General features: G+C 37.5%; 1 protein-coding gene across 5 annotated transcripts; it reads right to left on the reverse strand.

The window, feature by feature from the left end:
• Positions 1-2,017: 2,017 nt before the first annotated feature.
• LOC140225317 (uncharacterized) lies at positions 2,018-16,519 on the reverse strand. 5 transcript variants are annotated; one of them, XM_072303814.1, is made up of 9 exons: positions 16,036-16,519; positions 12,207-12,426; positions 9,290-9,538; positions 8,185-8,517; positions 7,494-7,574; positions 6,684-6,925; positions 5,757-5,919; positions 4,781-4,877; positions 2,018-4,061 (listed from the first exon to the last, which is right to left on the reverse strand). In XM_072303814.1, exons 2-9 carry the CDS (start codon positions 12,415-12,417, stop codon positions 3,680-3,682), a joined length of 1,758 nt encoding a protein of 585 aa, XP_072159915.1. In that variant the 5' UTR covers positions 12,418-12,426; positions 16,036-16,519; the 3' UTR covers positions 2,018-3,679. The 5 variants fall into 5 exon arrangements, 4 of the variants coding, with proteins under 4 accessions (XP_072159915.1, XP_072159914.1, XP_072159912.1 ...); XM_072303813.1 differs by having other exon boundaries at positions 8,185-8,448; positions 9,086-9,538; XM_072303811.1 differs by having other exon boundaries at positions 9,086-9,538.
• Positions 16,520-16,549: the final 30 nt, after the last annotated feature.

Raw genomic sequence — 16,549 nt, forward strand, 5'->3', positions numbered from 1 at the left:
GGAGAATAAATCAACCCTCCGGACCTTTGAAAATTGTGTACATTGTGTGATAAAACTCATGTACAAAATCATCACTCTGGTCAAAAATTTCTGTGGGAAGCAGTACGCACAGAAGCCTCCTTTCACTATTTCTACTGATCAATCAAAAACAATTAAAAAAAAAAAAAAAAAAAAAAAAAAGGACAATATAAGTAACAGCTGATGTCTCACCTAAATCTACTGTAGCAAAGACAACATCTCAACCAAAAAATTGGGCATGGCCAACGAATTTTGGCCTTCAAAGAATTTCCGGACGATACTGGGAAAAAATTAAGGGACTTTTAAGATAAATTAATTTTTGCTTTCAACTTTCCAGACGGCAATTGTTGCTCCGGCAGAAACGTAAAAAACGACTTCAATAAGAAACAATAAGACGAGCCTTTGCAAACACTCCTGTAGCAACAATTGCCGCATTACAATCTGAAGGTAGAGAAATGGTGTTGAAAGTAATGTGCTATCCTCCGCATCATCTAGAAAGACTGTGCAGTCAAAATAACAGAGGTAATGGAGATGTTCCGAAAGTGATGACTTTTTAAATTTTCATTTTAATTTCATTCTGCTGTGAATCAATCTCCCATGGGGGAGGGGGGGGGGATTTATTAAAGATAAAAAGGATAAAGAAGAATAGCAGATGAAGGGCAACCGGAATTTCAGCCAAGATTTTTAAATGAGGATATTTAGGATTTTCTTCCATTTTTCAGAATAATTATATTAACGCATATTGGAGCTGTGAGCTGTGCCCAGCTAGCAGAGGAATATTCATAGGATATTCGTAGGATATTCAATGACAAAAGTAGAATATTCGATGAATATCCTACCGAATATCCTACGAATATCCTCCGAATATCCTAATGAGACAAGTCAGATAACCTATGAATATCCTACGAATATCCTACCCAACGAATATCCTCCGAATATCCTACGATTATGTGAGCAAATCCTTCCGGGGGGGGGGGGGGGGAGGAATTCTGCATTTTAACGAAAATTGTAGGTTACTAGGGCCGGGATTTCCTCGGAATGCTTATCTGCGCGGTTCGGCAGCGCTCAGCGCCAATTGTCACGAGAGCCCGTGTTAAAATGTACGTCAGACGTTGACGCCTGACGACCGTAACATTAAACACGGGCTCTTATGACAATTGGCGCTGGGCGCTGCCGAACCGCGCCGATAAGCATTCCGAGGAAATCCCGGCTTAAGAAACCAAATTTTTGCTGTAGCCAGAGCATCCTGTTACTGCAAGAGGTTTATGTCCTGTAATAACTCATGGGATGTCTTCGACTAAGCAAAAATTTATGTTTCTTAGTAAAACAGGACATGTAATTTTCACTAAAATACAAAATTTCTCCATTTATCCACTTCCATTTACTTTTCTTCATTATTTTCCAGATTTAATTTTAATTTTTAACGACTGCATTCCAAAGATTCTCTGCAGGTGCGTTCAATCAGATCCTGATTGATCAAAATCTGATTGAACACACCTAGAAAATTCTTTGATTCCCTGTAGCAGCCTCTTTCAGTGTACGTAATTAGTTTAAAAAAATAAACTTCAGATGGGTCATGATGAAAATTTCATGTTTTCCATGGTATAGAAAAATTGCTAAATATTGCATGAAAAATGGAATAAAAGGAGAAAAAATGTGTACTTGATAAATTTAAAATTCAAAACTGTCTGACAAAACCCAAGTATGGTGTCTTGTTATTCTTAAAAATAACATTTAGTTAAAAGTGTTTTCACACGTCTATAATTATGTCATTAATGTCTAACAAGGTTAGCGTTTTCTTACTAAGTACAAAAGTGGTTGAGAAGTCAATCCTTCCAACTTTTTCCAAATTTTAAATCACAAATCTTGTATTCGAAATTGACTGATTTAATAAAAAGTCATCAATCATTCCAGAAAAACAATGATAATTTTTCTCGCCCGTTTTTTAATAATGTTACTGAAATGTTTTGGTTAGGAACAGATAATAAGAGAAACATAATTAAGGAGAAACAATTTTCTTGGTAAGAGGTTTAATTGGTTGAACAAAAACTCTAAGCAGAGCATACAAAAAATAGGCTACATATTACAATGTAGGAGATCAAAAATTATTTAAGTAAATAAGGAAAGAGGTAACGCTTCCTGCACCCTTCACAGCTAAAACAAAAATAATTGGAAGCAGTACAACTTATTATGTAAACTTAGAAGAGGTATAACTATTGAACTTTCAGACTTCAACAAAGAAAAAAACAATCACAGTACTAGCTGCATCACAATACATTTGCATATTTGCATGGTAACTTAATCAAGTTTATAGAATCTAACCTTTTATCAACAAATCACTTTCAAAAATACACTATTTACCACTTCAGACTCTTCTAACAAGTTTTGCTTGGAGCTCAATAATACGAAAGGAGTTTTCCGAACGATTTGAAACATGGCAAAATTAATAAAGGTTTTGGTTGTGTATGACTTGGTCGAGTGACAAGAATATTTGATAAGTAAACTCACACTTTTTGTTTCTGGTCCCGATCTCTATGCAGGTTTTCTTCACTCATTCAAAAAACATTAAGCCATACAGGATAAATGATAGTGGAATCTACAAAATCCAGTATAAATGTGGGAAAAAATATGTTGGTAAAACTGGTGGAAAAATTTCTGAGAAAACCAAAGAACATTTCACTAATGCCACACACAAAAAAATTGGAAAATCATCTCTTAGTGACCGTCTAATAGAAACCGGACACAAACCAGGGGAATGTACAACCAAAGTCTAACATTCTTGCACCAAAGGCAGGAAATTAAATTTACTAGAACAATTGGAGATAAACAAACGGAAGAGAGAAGATCACCTGTTGAACAATCAGTTGGAAAGTCAGGTTGCCCAACTGATTCTCCCCTCCAGCATACAGTGACTGCGCCCGCACTCAGCAGTACTGAAAGACTAAAATATCACGATATCGGATTGTGTGATTTTAATTTTTAGTTTTTATTAAGTTTTATATCGTTTGACGAACGAAAATATTCGTGAATGGAATACCTGAAGATGGACTAAATAAGTCCGGAATGGCCATCGTGAAGGAATAAGAAGTATACCTACATGAGATCGGGACCAGAAACAAGAAGTTTACTTATCATATAAAATTAATAAAGTTACGTAGAAAGTACTCAAGTGGAGACTTCACTTAGGTAGTAAGAAAAATATTTGTAAGGCCTTTGATAGCTGAATTCCTTTTTTTTAAAAAAAAATTAAGTTCATTTCCCCACTTTTCTTGTGCTAATAGAAAATAACTTTCAAGACTCTAAATTATAGTAATATGTAAGGTGGATGTCCCTATTATTGGCAACTTGTCTAATAAATGCATGAAATAAGCTGTGGGTGGCAGGGAAAAGTAAAATAAAAAAGGGAAAAAATATTTCAACGGTTGGCTAAACTGATAAAACTCATTTCAAGGATACAGAACTTTAAAGTTACGTACTTAATTAAGAAACGTTTATTTCTAGAAAAGACTTTGCTGTTGATTAAGAAAAACCAAAACCTTTTTTTTTCTAAAAAGAAAAATCTAAACCTAAATTTTCCTTAAGGTGCCAATAATAGGGGCATCCACCTTAGACTGTTTGGTGCACATCATACTTTCAAGATACTCAATTAAATTGATATATATTAATATAATTGAGAGTCTTGAAAGTATGTTGCAGCCATGCTGTCGTCAAGTGGACTATTGGGCCCATCGAATAATTCATTTATGGCATACTGAACATCATCATTGAGACTAAATCTTTCAACTGGGACCTCTTCCCTGTCTTCATGAATATTCATGTCTTCTTCGCCACCTTGAGGTAATTCATCTTCTTCGCCACCTTGAGGTAATTCATCTTCTTCACCACCTTGAGGTAATTCATCTTCTTCGCCACCTTGAGGTAATTCGTCTTCAACTGATTCATCAAAATTGTTATCATTGAAAACATCATCATTTTCTAAATGGCAATCATCTTCAAAATTATTGTTTTCTTCATCATTGCCGTTCTGAGATTTCTTGTACATTCTGAAAATTAAACGAGAAAAAAAACCAATTAAATCTGTTCACTTTCTAAATTATATGAGAGGTTACGAGGGGAAGGGAAGTGAAAGAAGGGGAGGGAAAGGGAAAAAGAAAGGAGGTGGTATATAGGATTAAAATGCTCACTGGGTTAAATTACGAATTTTTTGTTTCATTTTATCCTCCTATTGTTTTTAGTCACAAAAAATCGAAACCTAATCTTTTACTTAAAACTACCTAGGTAGTTCACTTGGTTCTATTACAACCATTATTAAAAATTAAATTCTCCGAAATTCATTTCTTGAAGGCCATTTTATTCAGGGCAATACTCTCAAATCGTTAGCAACATTTATTGAAAACCAAATGGGCGGAAATAGGGAAGCCTCTCCCAAGAAATTGTCATGGCTCCTCCGAGGAAATGAGAGGGATGTTGTTAAATAAGTGCGTGACAATGCATTTGTCTTGGGCATCAATCTCTGGGCTAGACCAGCTCAAAACTGCTCTTGAGACGAATCAAGTTTTCAAAATTTTCAACTAAGACCCTCACAGAACCCTTTTTTGGAGCTGCGAGAAACCTTTGGTAGGGTGCCTTCTACTACCTTCCCAGACACCTCTTGAAGAGGTTCCCTTCTAGCACCCCCAGATAAAACTCTCTAACTTCCACCCATGTTGATAACAGCTTAAAATTTCCAAAAACATGTACTTATGACTTCATCATATATTACCCAGGGTTTAATCTTTCTTCAGCATGCGCCAGCCATCGCTTGAAAGGCTCGAAAATTTCCTTGTCTGTTGCATTTGGGAATTTGGTTCTGATGGCTTCTGAAATCCAGGAAAACGATTATGACATTAATTATATGTTTACGATGAGGAGAATCAATGAGGCAACTGATTGGTCCTTTACAATGAGCATAACAAACGGCACTTACTGGAACTGAGTTTTGGATTACAATGAAAATGATTTCAGGTAAAATGGCTTGTACATGTTCTTCTGCTACAACACAAACCTTTTCTACATAGATCTGGCTGTATCAGGGTGATTAGCAACATTTCATTTTATCATTCCCTGACTTTACCTTGACTTTTTTACGATAACGTAAGGCCACTCGATGTAGTCAAAGAGTACTTGTGAAGCATTGTTGAGCGACGACCTTCAGGATTAGGTTTACGTGGAACCTACTCCACAAAATATTCCCTGACCGATGAGATTTTCTGACTTTTTCCGGTTTTTCCCAGTCCCCAACCACTCTGTGTATTAACTGTTTAAGTATGAAGATCAGCTTGTAGTCGTATTTGAAATTTGTAATTTACTGATTATACTTCTTCAATGAAGCTTTGAAGCGCGCAATGCTTGACCCAGTTTTTGGATGTACGAAAGTAAAGAGTTGAAGCACTTCTCAAAAAATATTCAGAGTAACTAAAAAGATAGTTCATTTTTGCTTCCTCGTGCAATGTGCTGTCCTATCATATCATGGATGATAGTATATTTTGTACATTAATTTTTAAGAGTTAGAATTGAACTTGGCAGAGGATTGCTTTCCTGATTTAGTCATTTTTTACAAAAAAGTCATCTGTATTGTGACCTAAAAGCACGAAGCTAACTGTTTCTAGGCAGTTCTGAATTTTCTTTGGTGCCTGTCTGGAATAAGGAAGCTGCGAAGAGTTTATAGGAGACATAATAGAGAATAGTACGACACTCACTTGCAATAGCAGAGAAGAGATGGGTATTTTCTTTGATGGGTTTTTTGCCTTTATGCCCTGTCCAAGAGTAACAGAGAGCCAGATCATCCGTCATGAGGAGGTTCGCAATGGCCCTCATAGAGTCACCAATTGTATCCTTCACTTTAGTTCGCAGGAATTTGATCTAAGAGAAAACCATGAAGTAACATATGTAATTATAAAAAATTTGAACAGAGGAGAGTGGTTAGCAGGGTGAGATAGAATTCAGATTCGAAGCTCACATCCTCTGCTAAAGTCGAAAAAATGCTTAACTCATATTGCAATGTTATATTTCTTTTCATTTTAAATGAAAATTACCAAACAGTTTCTCGGTTTGAAATTTTCTGTGATTTTCTTCAATAACTTTAAAAAATAAAACGAAATTGAACAATTTTAATTCCTTTTCCTTCACAAAATTAAAACATGATCAGAGATTTTTAAACATTGCAGTTGAGAGACGCATTTTTAGCATTTTAACTATTAAATTATTTTGGGAAATTGAGGGTCAGAGAGAATTCACTGAGGATACGGAATGATGCATGATTTATATACTTTAATACGAAAATCCTTGTTTTCCTTTTTGCAATTTCTTTTGATCATTTGAGGGAGCCAAGAATCTAGATTTTCAGAAGGATGCAACATGAGAGGGCAGTAAGTGGCATTCTACATTACCAAAATTATGCATAACTTTCCTCTTATTGTACGAACTATTTTCTGTTATCTGGCAGATTTCTTACCATTCCTTAAGCGTTTCTTTATTTTTCTTAGCAACACTACTCTAGATGTGGAAAAACCAATTTTTAAGCGCATAATCTTATCAACATTAAATGTCTTTCAGAATGTTGATTCACAAGATCCATAAAACTTAATACTTAGAAGAATATGAAAATTTGACACAAGAAAACTCACAAAATTTAAGTGATACGTAACGTCGGATAGATCACGATTAAAGGTCTTCAAACTTTTTTCTGTGGCTAGAGGCAGAATTTCATTGAGGGAATCATTCGTAAGAGTGGACTCTTGGATTAAGAGGTCTGAAATTTTGGAATCCATCTCTGCCACGGTTTTAGTTAAAGACTCAACAGTTGTAGACAGCTTAGCCACTCTATGGGTGAGATTGCCCACTATATTAGACATCTTGTCAATTTTTTCTGGAAAAAAAGAAAATAGAGCAATTACTTATTCATGTTCATTGTCTCGAAAGAAATCATCGTTTTTTGAAGAATCGTACATAAGACAACTTTTTTTCTTTGACACAAATTAGTATGCAAATATTATGACTTTCTTCACATTTGAATAAACAGCCATCTTAACTAAATTTTAATATCACTCATGAGTGGGATCTTAATTTTTTTAAAGGGAAACACAAATTTCGAAATAGAAAACGGTGAAGTTCAATTTTTTTTCTACACCCAAAACGAAGGCAAAATTTATTTTGGACCACTTCAGTGGGTGAAATTCTTGCATGCAAAGGAGATCCACCACTTAACCAGTTGATCAGTAGTCTGTAGGAAACATGATGGTACGACTAATTTTCCTTACAATCAACTTTTTCACTACAATTTACACCCATCAACAGTTCTCCAAAAGTGTCGAAATTTCCTCAGTGTTGCAATGAATATTGACGAGCAAAAGGAAAGTCTTTTCATATGAGGGTAGATAGATGTCAAGGTGGATACTTAAATTCTACCAGGCAAAAATATTTTTGAGATTAGTTACCAATAACTGTAGAAAAATTGTTGAGAGCCTTGACCAATTCTTCACGGCCAACAGGGCATCTTTCAGAAACTAATTTGTTCCCTAAAGTAGGAGGAAAAAACATCAACAATGAATGAACGTGGTTTTAGATGAAAGTAGGACACAATCTTGATTAATTTGGCATTGATTAAAATATCAATAGAAGTAAAAGGAAGGTATAGGATAAAATTGATGCCGTTGCAAAAATAAACATTACATGGAATCGCTTTGAAATTGCAGACCTGCAAACTTTGCATAAGGCTAAATTTTGGTATAAGTTTGCTGGGAACATTGTTGATTGTATTGAAACAACAGTATGACACCTTTAAAATTCGTATTTTCAAGTTTACAAACATTTATTAATTTCAAGATTTGAAGCAATTTTTTCCTATTGGGACAACCCCTGCAGTAGGATGAGTTGAAGATGAGAATATTTCTTCCATTTGCCGGAATTTAATGAAATTAACAAATTTTAACAGTATTCACATGTCAGCAAGTGTAATTGAGGGATGGGGGGGAGAAGTTCTTTTAAAGTAAGAATTTTCTAATACGTTTAAGGCTGCTTTCAAATTTAGCAATGAATAACATAAACAAATTAAAAAAAAAATTTGAGAGAGATTACTTCTTCACTGTAGGCGAAACATTTGAATGAAAACTCAAGTAAATGACTTACCGGCTGACTGATTGACAGGTGGAACAGGTATCTGCCGATGTGGATGAGATCTGTTTGCTGCAACAGAGGGAGCAGGTTTCTGGGGTTGGAGAACAGGTCTTCGCTGATGCGGATTAGATCTGTTTGCTGCAACAGAGGGAGCAGGTTTCTGGGGTTGTAGAAGAGGTCTTGGTTGATGCAGATTAGGTCTGTTTGCTGCAACAGAGGGAGCAGATTTCTGGGGTTGTAGAAGAGGTTTTGGTTGATGAAGATTAGGTCTGCTAGCTGCAACAGAGAGAGCAGGTTTCTGGGGTTGTAGAACAGGTCTTGGTTGATGCACATTAGGTCTGTTTGCTGCAACAGAGAAGAGAATTGAGATTCGTTAGAATAGAATTGGAACTTTGTCTACCACTCCCTAATGAGGGAAGGCCAGAAACCCGAGGGCGGGTATAAAATGCAGGGTGCTGAAAAGCACTATGAACTTCTTTGTATGTGTTTACCTGCGTTTTGTATGGAACTTGGGGCATATTGCAGGGCAAAGCAACAAATTTTGCGACTCTGTTGCAGATTTCTTCCTATTCATTATTGCAAGAGAATAAATTAAATTTAATGCTGTAAGTATTATTGAGAAAAATGAATTGGAGGTGTAGAAGGATTAAGAGAGAAATGAGCATTCGTATTGTTACATAGGCCAATGTAAAAATAGTGTAGGCAGCAAATACATAATTCACAAGTATGCAATAATACTTGAAAAAACCAGTAGCTGACAAGAGTGGGATTTATTTTGATTGGAAACTTTGCGCCTTCAGTAAGACTCTCATCCTGTCTTGATGAACAGTCCATACTGATGATAATAAATGCTGAAGAAACTAATTTCTTCAGACACACGAGACATGAGGATGAAACTTGAGAGTAAACTTACCACTGGACGGATTGCTGCATGGCGTCTTGGCATGTGGTTTAGCGATGCTACTTTGAACTGGTGTGGCTGGCAATCTCTGTCTTTGATCGTAGTTGGTTTTGTTTGAAAGAGGGTTACGGATGGATTGAGCAGAGGATTTCTTCCGGCATTCAGTTTCTACAAATTGGGTAGATGTAGCGAGGGGTGATGGTATTTTATACCTACCAAAACTTTCATCAACATCGCAAGACGGCCATTCTAGATTTGCAAAATCGTAGGCAGATCTCTTAGCTGTCGGCTGTCGTGTGGGTTTGACAGAGGTTGACATGACGTGATCATTTTCCTCATCTGAATCGGACATCTGGCGCTTTTTAACCACCCTGTGCCCCCGGCCAAGTTGCTCATAATCCGTGGAAACGCCCTCAGAGTCATCGGCAATCATTCGCTCTAATTTTAGCGCTTCAGGCCAGGATTCTGCGGAAAGAAGAAAAGGATATTTCATAATCAATCGAAATTATTATCAAATAAACAGTTTTGGACAAATGAGCTCCAGACTCATGTTTGCATGGAAATTTTGAAACTCCTAGTGAAATCATTCAATGTCACAATTCAGATTTTCATTAGTTAGATAGGATGTATGAAATTATAGTTTTCCATTTTATATTATAAAAATCATTATCCTTTTTTAATTGTATGCAAGGAGTAATTTTTGTCAAGGGAATATTTAGAAAAGGATATATATATATATCGAATTTATTGTCAAGAAAGAAATCAGTACAAAGAAAGAACATGACTTTTCAGAATACACTTAAGAATTATTACAACAACTACCTCTGTTTAAAAGGTATCAATTTGAATTTGTAGATTAAGATTTTCTACAGAAAGTTTTAGATAGGGAGGAATTTTAGGCTGTACAATTTAATAAATTGCACATGAAAATAACTAGGGAAAAAATCCAATGGGAAAAAACCTGGTTTAGATGAAGGAGGTGGGATAAAACAAAACCCAGACTGCTGAAAGAGCAAAATAACAAGAATATTAAGAAAATAAAAATAAATATAAAAATAAGTAAATATTAAAAATTTACAACTAGATAACAAGGGAAAGGTTGAAGACTTCAGTACGTGAGCGCCCAGCTCTCCATTTTAAGTATGGAGAGGCGAGGCTGGGCGTACTCACGCCTGTGCCTGTGAAGAAAGAATTAATTCTATTATAAATCAGTTCACAGATAGTGAATCAGATTGTAGGGAAGGTTGGACTGATTGTGGGATCTGTACCTCTTGTTGAGGTAAGAGCTTGAGGATAACAGACATCAGTTTGTCAATCTGCTCTGCTTGTTTAGTTACTAGGTGTTTAAGCTCGTTGATTACTGTGACATAATCAACGCTGTTATCAGTTGTCGTGAGTGATACAGCTGGCTGAGGAGTTTTGTTTTCGGAAGAGCTCGGTCCTTTCAGGGCAGAACTGTAGCTCTTATCTGATGATCTAATGTTAGAATTAAGATTTCCTTGATTAGGCTCGCTCTTGACTGGAAATCTCTTTTTACTCACTTCCTTTTTGACTTTGCACCCTTGATAGGTTGCCAAGTGGTTACCTTTGCAAAGGGCGCAAACGGGGAAGATACACGTAGGTACATCAGGGGTTTTACATTCCCCTGTTTGATGAAATTCAGAACAGATAGCACACCTGGGTTGACGAAAACAGTAAGATTTAGAATGTCCTAATGAGAGGCAGTTTTTACACTGTATGACAGATTTTCTTTGATGAGGTTTTTCGAACTTTACAATTAAATTGGAGATTTCCTTAACCTGCCAAATCATTTCGTTAGAGCCTGGAAAAGGAAGTAAGTCTACATAATGCAATGGAAGAGGAGATTTATCTGTAAATTTGAGCATGCGAGTCACATTTTTGACGGGTATCTTGTATTTCTCCTCAAGACAGGAACGTATCGTTTCCTCAGCTTGAGGAAAATCCGTAGGGATACCCCTGCATACAACTCTAGTAACTTTTTCTTCTTTAATTTGGTAGGTGAAGTATGCTATTTTTTTGTCCTTGAGGACCTTAGTGAGAGAGCGATATTCATCGATTTTTTCTAAAATTATTTTAAACTGGGTTCTATTAATGATTTTGAGTTTTGAATTTTTAGATATTTTATCTACTACTTCTGCTTTAAAGGTGAAGGGGTTTGGAATTTGAGAAATGAAAATGGGAGGGGGGGTTAACAATGGTTCTACTGACTTATCTGATTGAAGAATATTAAATTTAGAACTTAAATTAAGCGCAGGTACTGGTGGCCTATTTGCAGGGATAGATTTCCTTCTCTTGTGGTGGGTGACAACCTGGAAGCTGTCGTTATCTGTTTTAACACCTTGAAACTCCGAAGACTGGGTATCTGAAATGATGGGTTGTAAATCCATGGATTCTACTTCTGGATCAGTTGACCCTTCGTCAGAGTCAGAATCAGTGAAAGCTTCGGGTGCATCGAGGTCATCAGGGCTATAGGGCAAGCCTTTGCACATAGAGCACTTGAAGGGGTATTTTTTGTGTATACACTTGCAGTCAATAGCTGCCTTAACACTGCATTTTTTGCAGAGATGAGCCGACTGTTTGTGCTCACACTGTAATAGTGTGACACTTTTTTGGGAGGCCACTTTTTTCACACTTTTCTGAGAGGGAAGAGGTCCTGCAGCGCGAACATTGATAGTTTGTTTACCCTTTTTGCTATCTCCTAAGGGTGGAAAAGCACTTGAAGGGGGAGGGAACACTGGAAGGTTAGTGCAAGTACCGCACTGCTGAAATAAAATTCTGTGCGAGCACCAGAATTTTTTGGTGAAAAAGTTAGATCTTTTAATGTCACAAAGATTGCAAAGATGAGCAATTTGCTCATGAGCACACTTCACAAAGTTTATTCCCGGAGAATTGGGATCCATTTCACACAAGGAAAAAACTCAGAAACACGGCATGAAAGAGACTTGACAGCGCGTCGATGTAGCACGGCTCACGGAGCCCACGTCCTCACTCGACCGCGTTGATAAGCAGACTCCAGAAAAGGATAAGAAAATCTTTACCGAAAGAACAATTTAAAAAATGACAGTTTTACGTGCAAAACTAAGGAGAACAAGATGAAAAATTCAGAACTAACCAATGGCTTCTCTTTTGATGATGATGGCTTGAGTTGCCCATTTCTCCACTTCTTGAAGAGGAGTACTAATTTTTAACAATTTTCTAATCAACTCCCTCTTCGTGCAGGGTGGGTACTTTGTGCGCTCCTCTCCTGGAGTGTTACTCACAATCCATTCCTGGCGGATTAATCCCACAGTATCATCCTCCTTAAATACAATGACGCACCACATATTTTACGCCTGTAAACAGAATGTCAGTGATTAAGAAAATTTTTATTTATTGGAGATAAGTCAATTTTTACGAGAAGAGATTTTTAACAATTACCTGTTTCTCCTCATTTTTGTATCTACTTTTTCTTAAAGTCTTCTTAATCTAGGTAATTCTCATTTTGCTTTTGTTTTCTTTTTCTATTATACTTCTTTTCTTACTTTTTACAAGATACTTTTAAACGAAACATAATTTTTGATAGAATGCTTCAATTGACATTCCCCTAACAAGGCACCAATTACCTCAGTAAAAAAATGTTTAGAAAGGAAGGTTTTAGAGACAGCAAGAAAATTACTTACTAAGTAAGAAACTTTATGAGCCAGTATTGAAGGGCTGTTGAAAAAAATGTAATTGAGTTTCCCTCGTATCACATGGTGTGAAGGAGAGGTTGTGTGATGAAGCCAGTCTTAAATGGGAGAATCATATTCTTGTGAAGTACTTCTCCTATCGGTACGGCTATCAACTCAGACATTTGAGAGACAAAAAAAACTCCTAATTTGGAACTGGGGCAAATTGCAGTGTAGGCATCTTCCTTGTGCAAGAATCTTCGCCCAATAACAGTCAAAGCTCCTGTGGCTATGTCGGAGCAGATGTTTCTGATAACGATTATGCTTCCATCTTTCCTTGTGAAGCAGCAATCCCTAGCTGATATTCCAAGTCGAAAGGATTTGAAGTGCAGGTTCATGTACTGTGGAGAGCTGAACCCAGTCAACAGCGGACCTTTGCGATGAGGCATTGACGCGTATGGGAACTGACGGTTGGATGCGTTTTCGTGTTGGGGACAAGACATGGACTCCTCCAAACGTTTCACAGCTTGCGGTAGGGGTACATTTCCTTTTCCTCGCACGATTAGTTGCTTCAGAGAATGTAAATAAGATTCAAAATCCCAAGAGGCACAGTCTTCCATATTATCAAAATTTTCCAGATTATCTGGCAAATGGATAATGCTGTGAAAATTGTGCGTGAGCAGATTAGGAGCATACGTTGTTTTACAATCTTCGACAAATTGAATTAAAACGGCACGAGCAGTCTCTTTGAATTCTTTACACTGGGACGGATTCATCAGCAGCCTTAAAGGAATGTGCAACAAGAAAAAGTTATTTAAAGCAACTTTACTCAGGATTCCGTCCATAGCAAATGGTCCAAGATATAAAACGAAAGTTCTGAACTCTGTTGCTTTCCAAAATTTTACTGCCTCTAGCGGTCTTCCTCTGCGGCCTCCGAATTCGGTGGGAATGAACTTTTCGTACACAGATAGCCTGCCAGAAGCAATAGAAATTAGCTCGGGGCTAAGCTGGGCATTGTTCTTACTTTTAAATACCCACAATTTGACAAGCTTCTTACAGATCCCTAATGCCACAAGATGTAGATAATCTAGAGGAAAATGGGCAAGAAAATTGAAAGCTTTATAATTACAGAAAGGGGATGTGCCCCTGTGGAATTCAACATCTGTTTGCCTGAGGAACTCGTCATGAGTTCTTGGTGCTGCCTCAAGATTAGGATAATACATCCTTTGGCAGAGCCTGGACCATACACCTTTAGTTTTACACTTGGTACAGGAATGTTTGCCATTAAAATTAACTATGTTGAGGATAAACGATTTGGCTGGGGCATCACAAATACATCCGGAGAGTTCTGCAGGATAGTGCTCGCCTTTAAACTGAATTCCGTTCTCACAAACGTCTGATAATTCCTTGATGAATTCATCTAAATACTCATAAACATCATTAGGTTTTGACAGATCATTGTGATGAAGGGCAATTGGAAAGACATGGTGATTTATATCATCTGAAGATATGACCTTTCCTAAGATTGGCCAGAAGTGTCCTCCACTGGCTCTAAACAATGGAAGACCATCAAATGAAATTGCCAATTTCACTTTGCCATTTTTCAATGAGACTCTTCCATTTATCAATTCAAGGGCTTTTGCAATACCTCTCGCCAGTCCAAAATAAGCAAATTGCCCCCCAGATGGGAGAAGCCTGACTCCTGTGGAAACTGGTGTATGCACTAAGGTTCTTGCATCTAATGGCAAAGATTGAAGTTCTGCAGGATTAGCAGATTTGAGAATCTTGAGAAGCTGGTTGACAGCTACTTGCGAAATTCTTTTGGAGACTGCCCAAACCCGTAACCTTTCTCTGAGGCTCGGTTGAGGTCGGTCTGGTTCCTCATCAGGAGCTGCATCACTCATTTCACCCTCGTCTGAGACCAAAAATTCTTCCATTGAACCATCATCAGCAGTGTCGGAGTTGCTTATGAAGGAACAAATTGAAATATCATCATCACCACCATTTGTGTCTTCATCCGAACCTTGAACAAATTCATTAACATATTGACTGTTCTCTGCACCCTCCAAAAGCTCCTCGTCTGTGCTGTGGGTAGTAGGCACCCCATAGCAAGAGTTACTCTCGTCGGATGTATCATTACTGGCTTCTTCAGCACTGACACTTACAGCAGTGTGTTCAAGTAAACTAGGTTCGACAGGTGAATGTGGTTCAATGTCCGATTGCTGTGCATCTGATTCTACAAACAAGAGACTTGCAGCCTCTTCAGCTATTCGTCGATATTTTGTCGCTCTGGAAGCTCCTAAAATATCTCTCCTACTACGCTGCCCTTGTGAAGCTCCACCACCTTCATCCATTTCATTCCTCAGACTCACCCGATCTAAAGAAAACCAATAAAGCATCTCTTAAGTAATTGATGCTCTAACTACTTGATAACCTAAAATTGTGGCATACAAGGAATCGTCATGGAATGAAGAAAGCTGGAATCATGTTCTGGGTTTTAACGTCTCGAGCCCTGAAAGCCCTCTTGAATCCGATTTTCATGCAAGACGGCAAATTAAACACAACAATTGAGTGTGTTTAATTTGCTTTCATGAGTGAAAATCCGATTGGAGGGCTTTCAGAGTTTGGGACATGCAAACTCAGAACATGATTCCAGCATCATTTCAGTTCGGAGTTGATTCCAGTTTGTTCTTGCAAAACCAGTGCGTACTTAAGTGGCCAATTTCTAACACATGCAAGAGCACCGTTTAGCCTAACCTTGGTTACAAACTCAGGCTGAGGGTAAGTCAGGTTTGTCGGACACAGAGCGGTTGTATAGACCATGTAGCCTGCGGCCTGATTGTTGAAATTTTTATCAGCAAAACAAGCATCGGAAATCGATTTATTACGCAGCGCAGATAGGGCTACGTCTGCTCTTATCATGCCGAAATAGCCAGTTAAAGTATCAACAATCAGGCTGCAGGGTTGGAAACTGAGTTGTTACGCTTCAGACCTGAGATAAGAGCATGGCATACACATGGCTAGGCTAACCTAGTTTGCAATACACTACGTCTGCAAACAGTAATCGATGGTTGATTGAAATGCATTATAATTGCTGCATGAAGGTCATAGAAATGAGTACTTAAATGCTTGAAAATGACATCAACTGTTCCATTCCTATTCAGATTGATATCTAAAGGTCTAATTACGACCGCTAGTGAAAATTTAACTGAAGCAGGGTGTGGGTCCATGGAGAGGCTTCAGACAGTCAAAATAAACAGTTACTAGTCCTTCAAAGAAAGATGCTGTACTTACATTCAAAAGTTGTGTACTTCCTCACGGGTCACGATAACGAAAAGTACGAAAACACAGAAACACACACAGAATTCACGGGCTTCAGCACCAAATTGTATGCAAGCGCGGGCGCGAAAGGAATAGCAAATAGCGGCAATCTTCAAGTTGGAGAGGTTAGACACGAGGACGCGCGAAATACGAATCGAACTTTTTGGAATTGAATATCCAACCGTCCGCTAGGCACGCTGATCATCGGATCTCAATTTCTCAAATGCCATCAATATACATATCGTAATCTTAATCTACATTGACATTTAATACAAATACAGGCGGAACCACAGTAGAAATTATCCTATGAATATTCATTGAATAATCTAAAACGCCGTTTTTTTCGGATATTCCTAGGATATCCCAAGGATAACCTGAAAAAGTCAGGATATTCATAGGATATTCGGAGGATAATCAAAGTTGTGGGACATTGGTAGGATATTCATGGGATTTCTACTGCTTGCTGGGTGTTGCTTGTTCCTCATTT

The sequence above is a fragment of the Bemisia tabaci genome, chromosome 8 (genome assembly GCF_918797505.1).
Source record: "Bemisia tabaci chromosome 8, PGI_BMITA_v3".
In the NCBI taxonomy this organism is placed as follows: Eukaryota; Metazoa; Arthropoda; class Insecta; order Hemiptera; family Aleyrodidae; genus Bemisia; species Bemisia tabaci.

What these genes read in the sequence shown, in the direction of transcription:
- LOC140225317 (XM_072303811.1), bottom strand. Translation starts at nt 12,417, where the DNA reads ATGTGGTGCGTCATTGTATTTAAGGAGGATGATACTGTGGGATTAATC. An exon ending in CATCAAAAGAGAAGCCATTG is followed by an intron (nt 9,539 to 12,206) that starts GTTAGTTCTGAA and finishes TTCTTTCCGCAG; the next exon opens with AATCCTGGCCTGAAGCGCTA. An exon ending in ACCTGTCAATCAGTCAGCCG is followed by an intron (nt 7,575 to 8,184) that starts GTAAGTCATTTA and finishes CTCCTACTTTAG; the next exon opens with GGAACAAATTAGTTTCTGAA.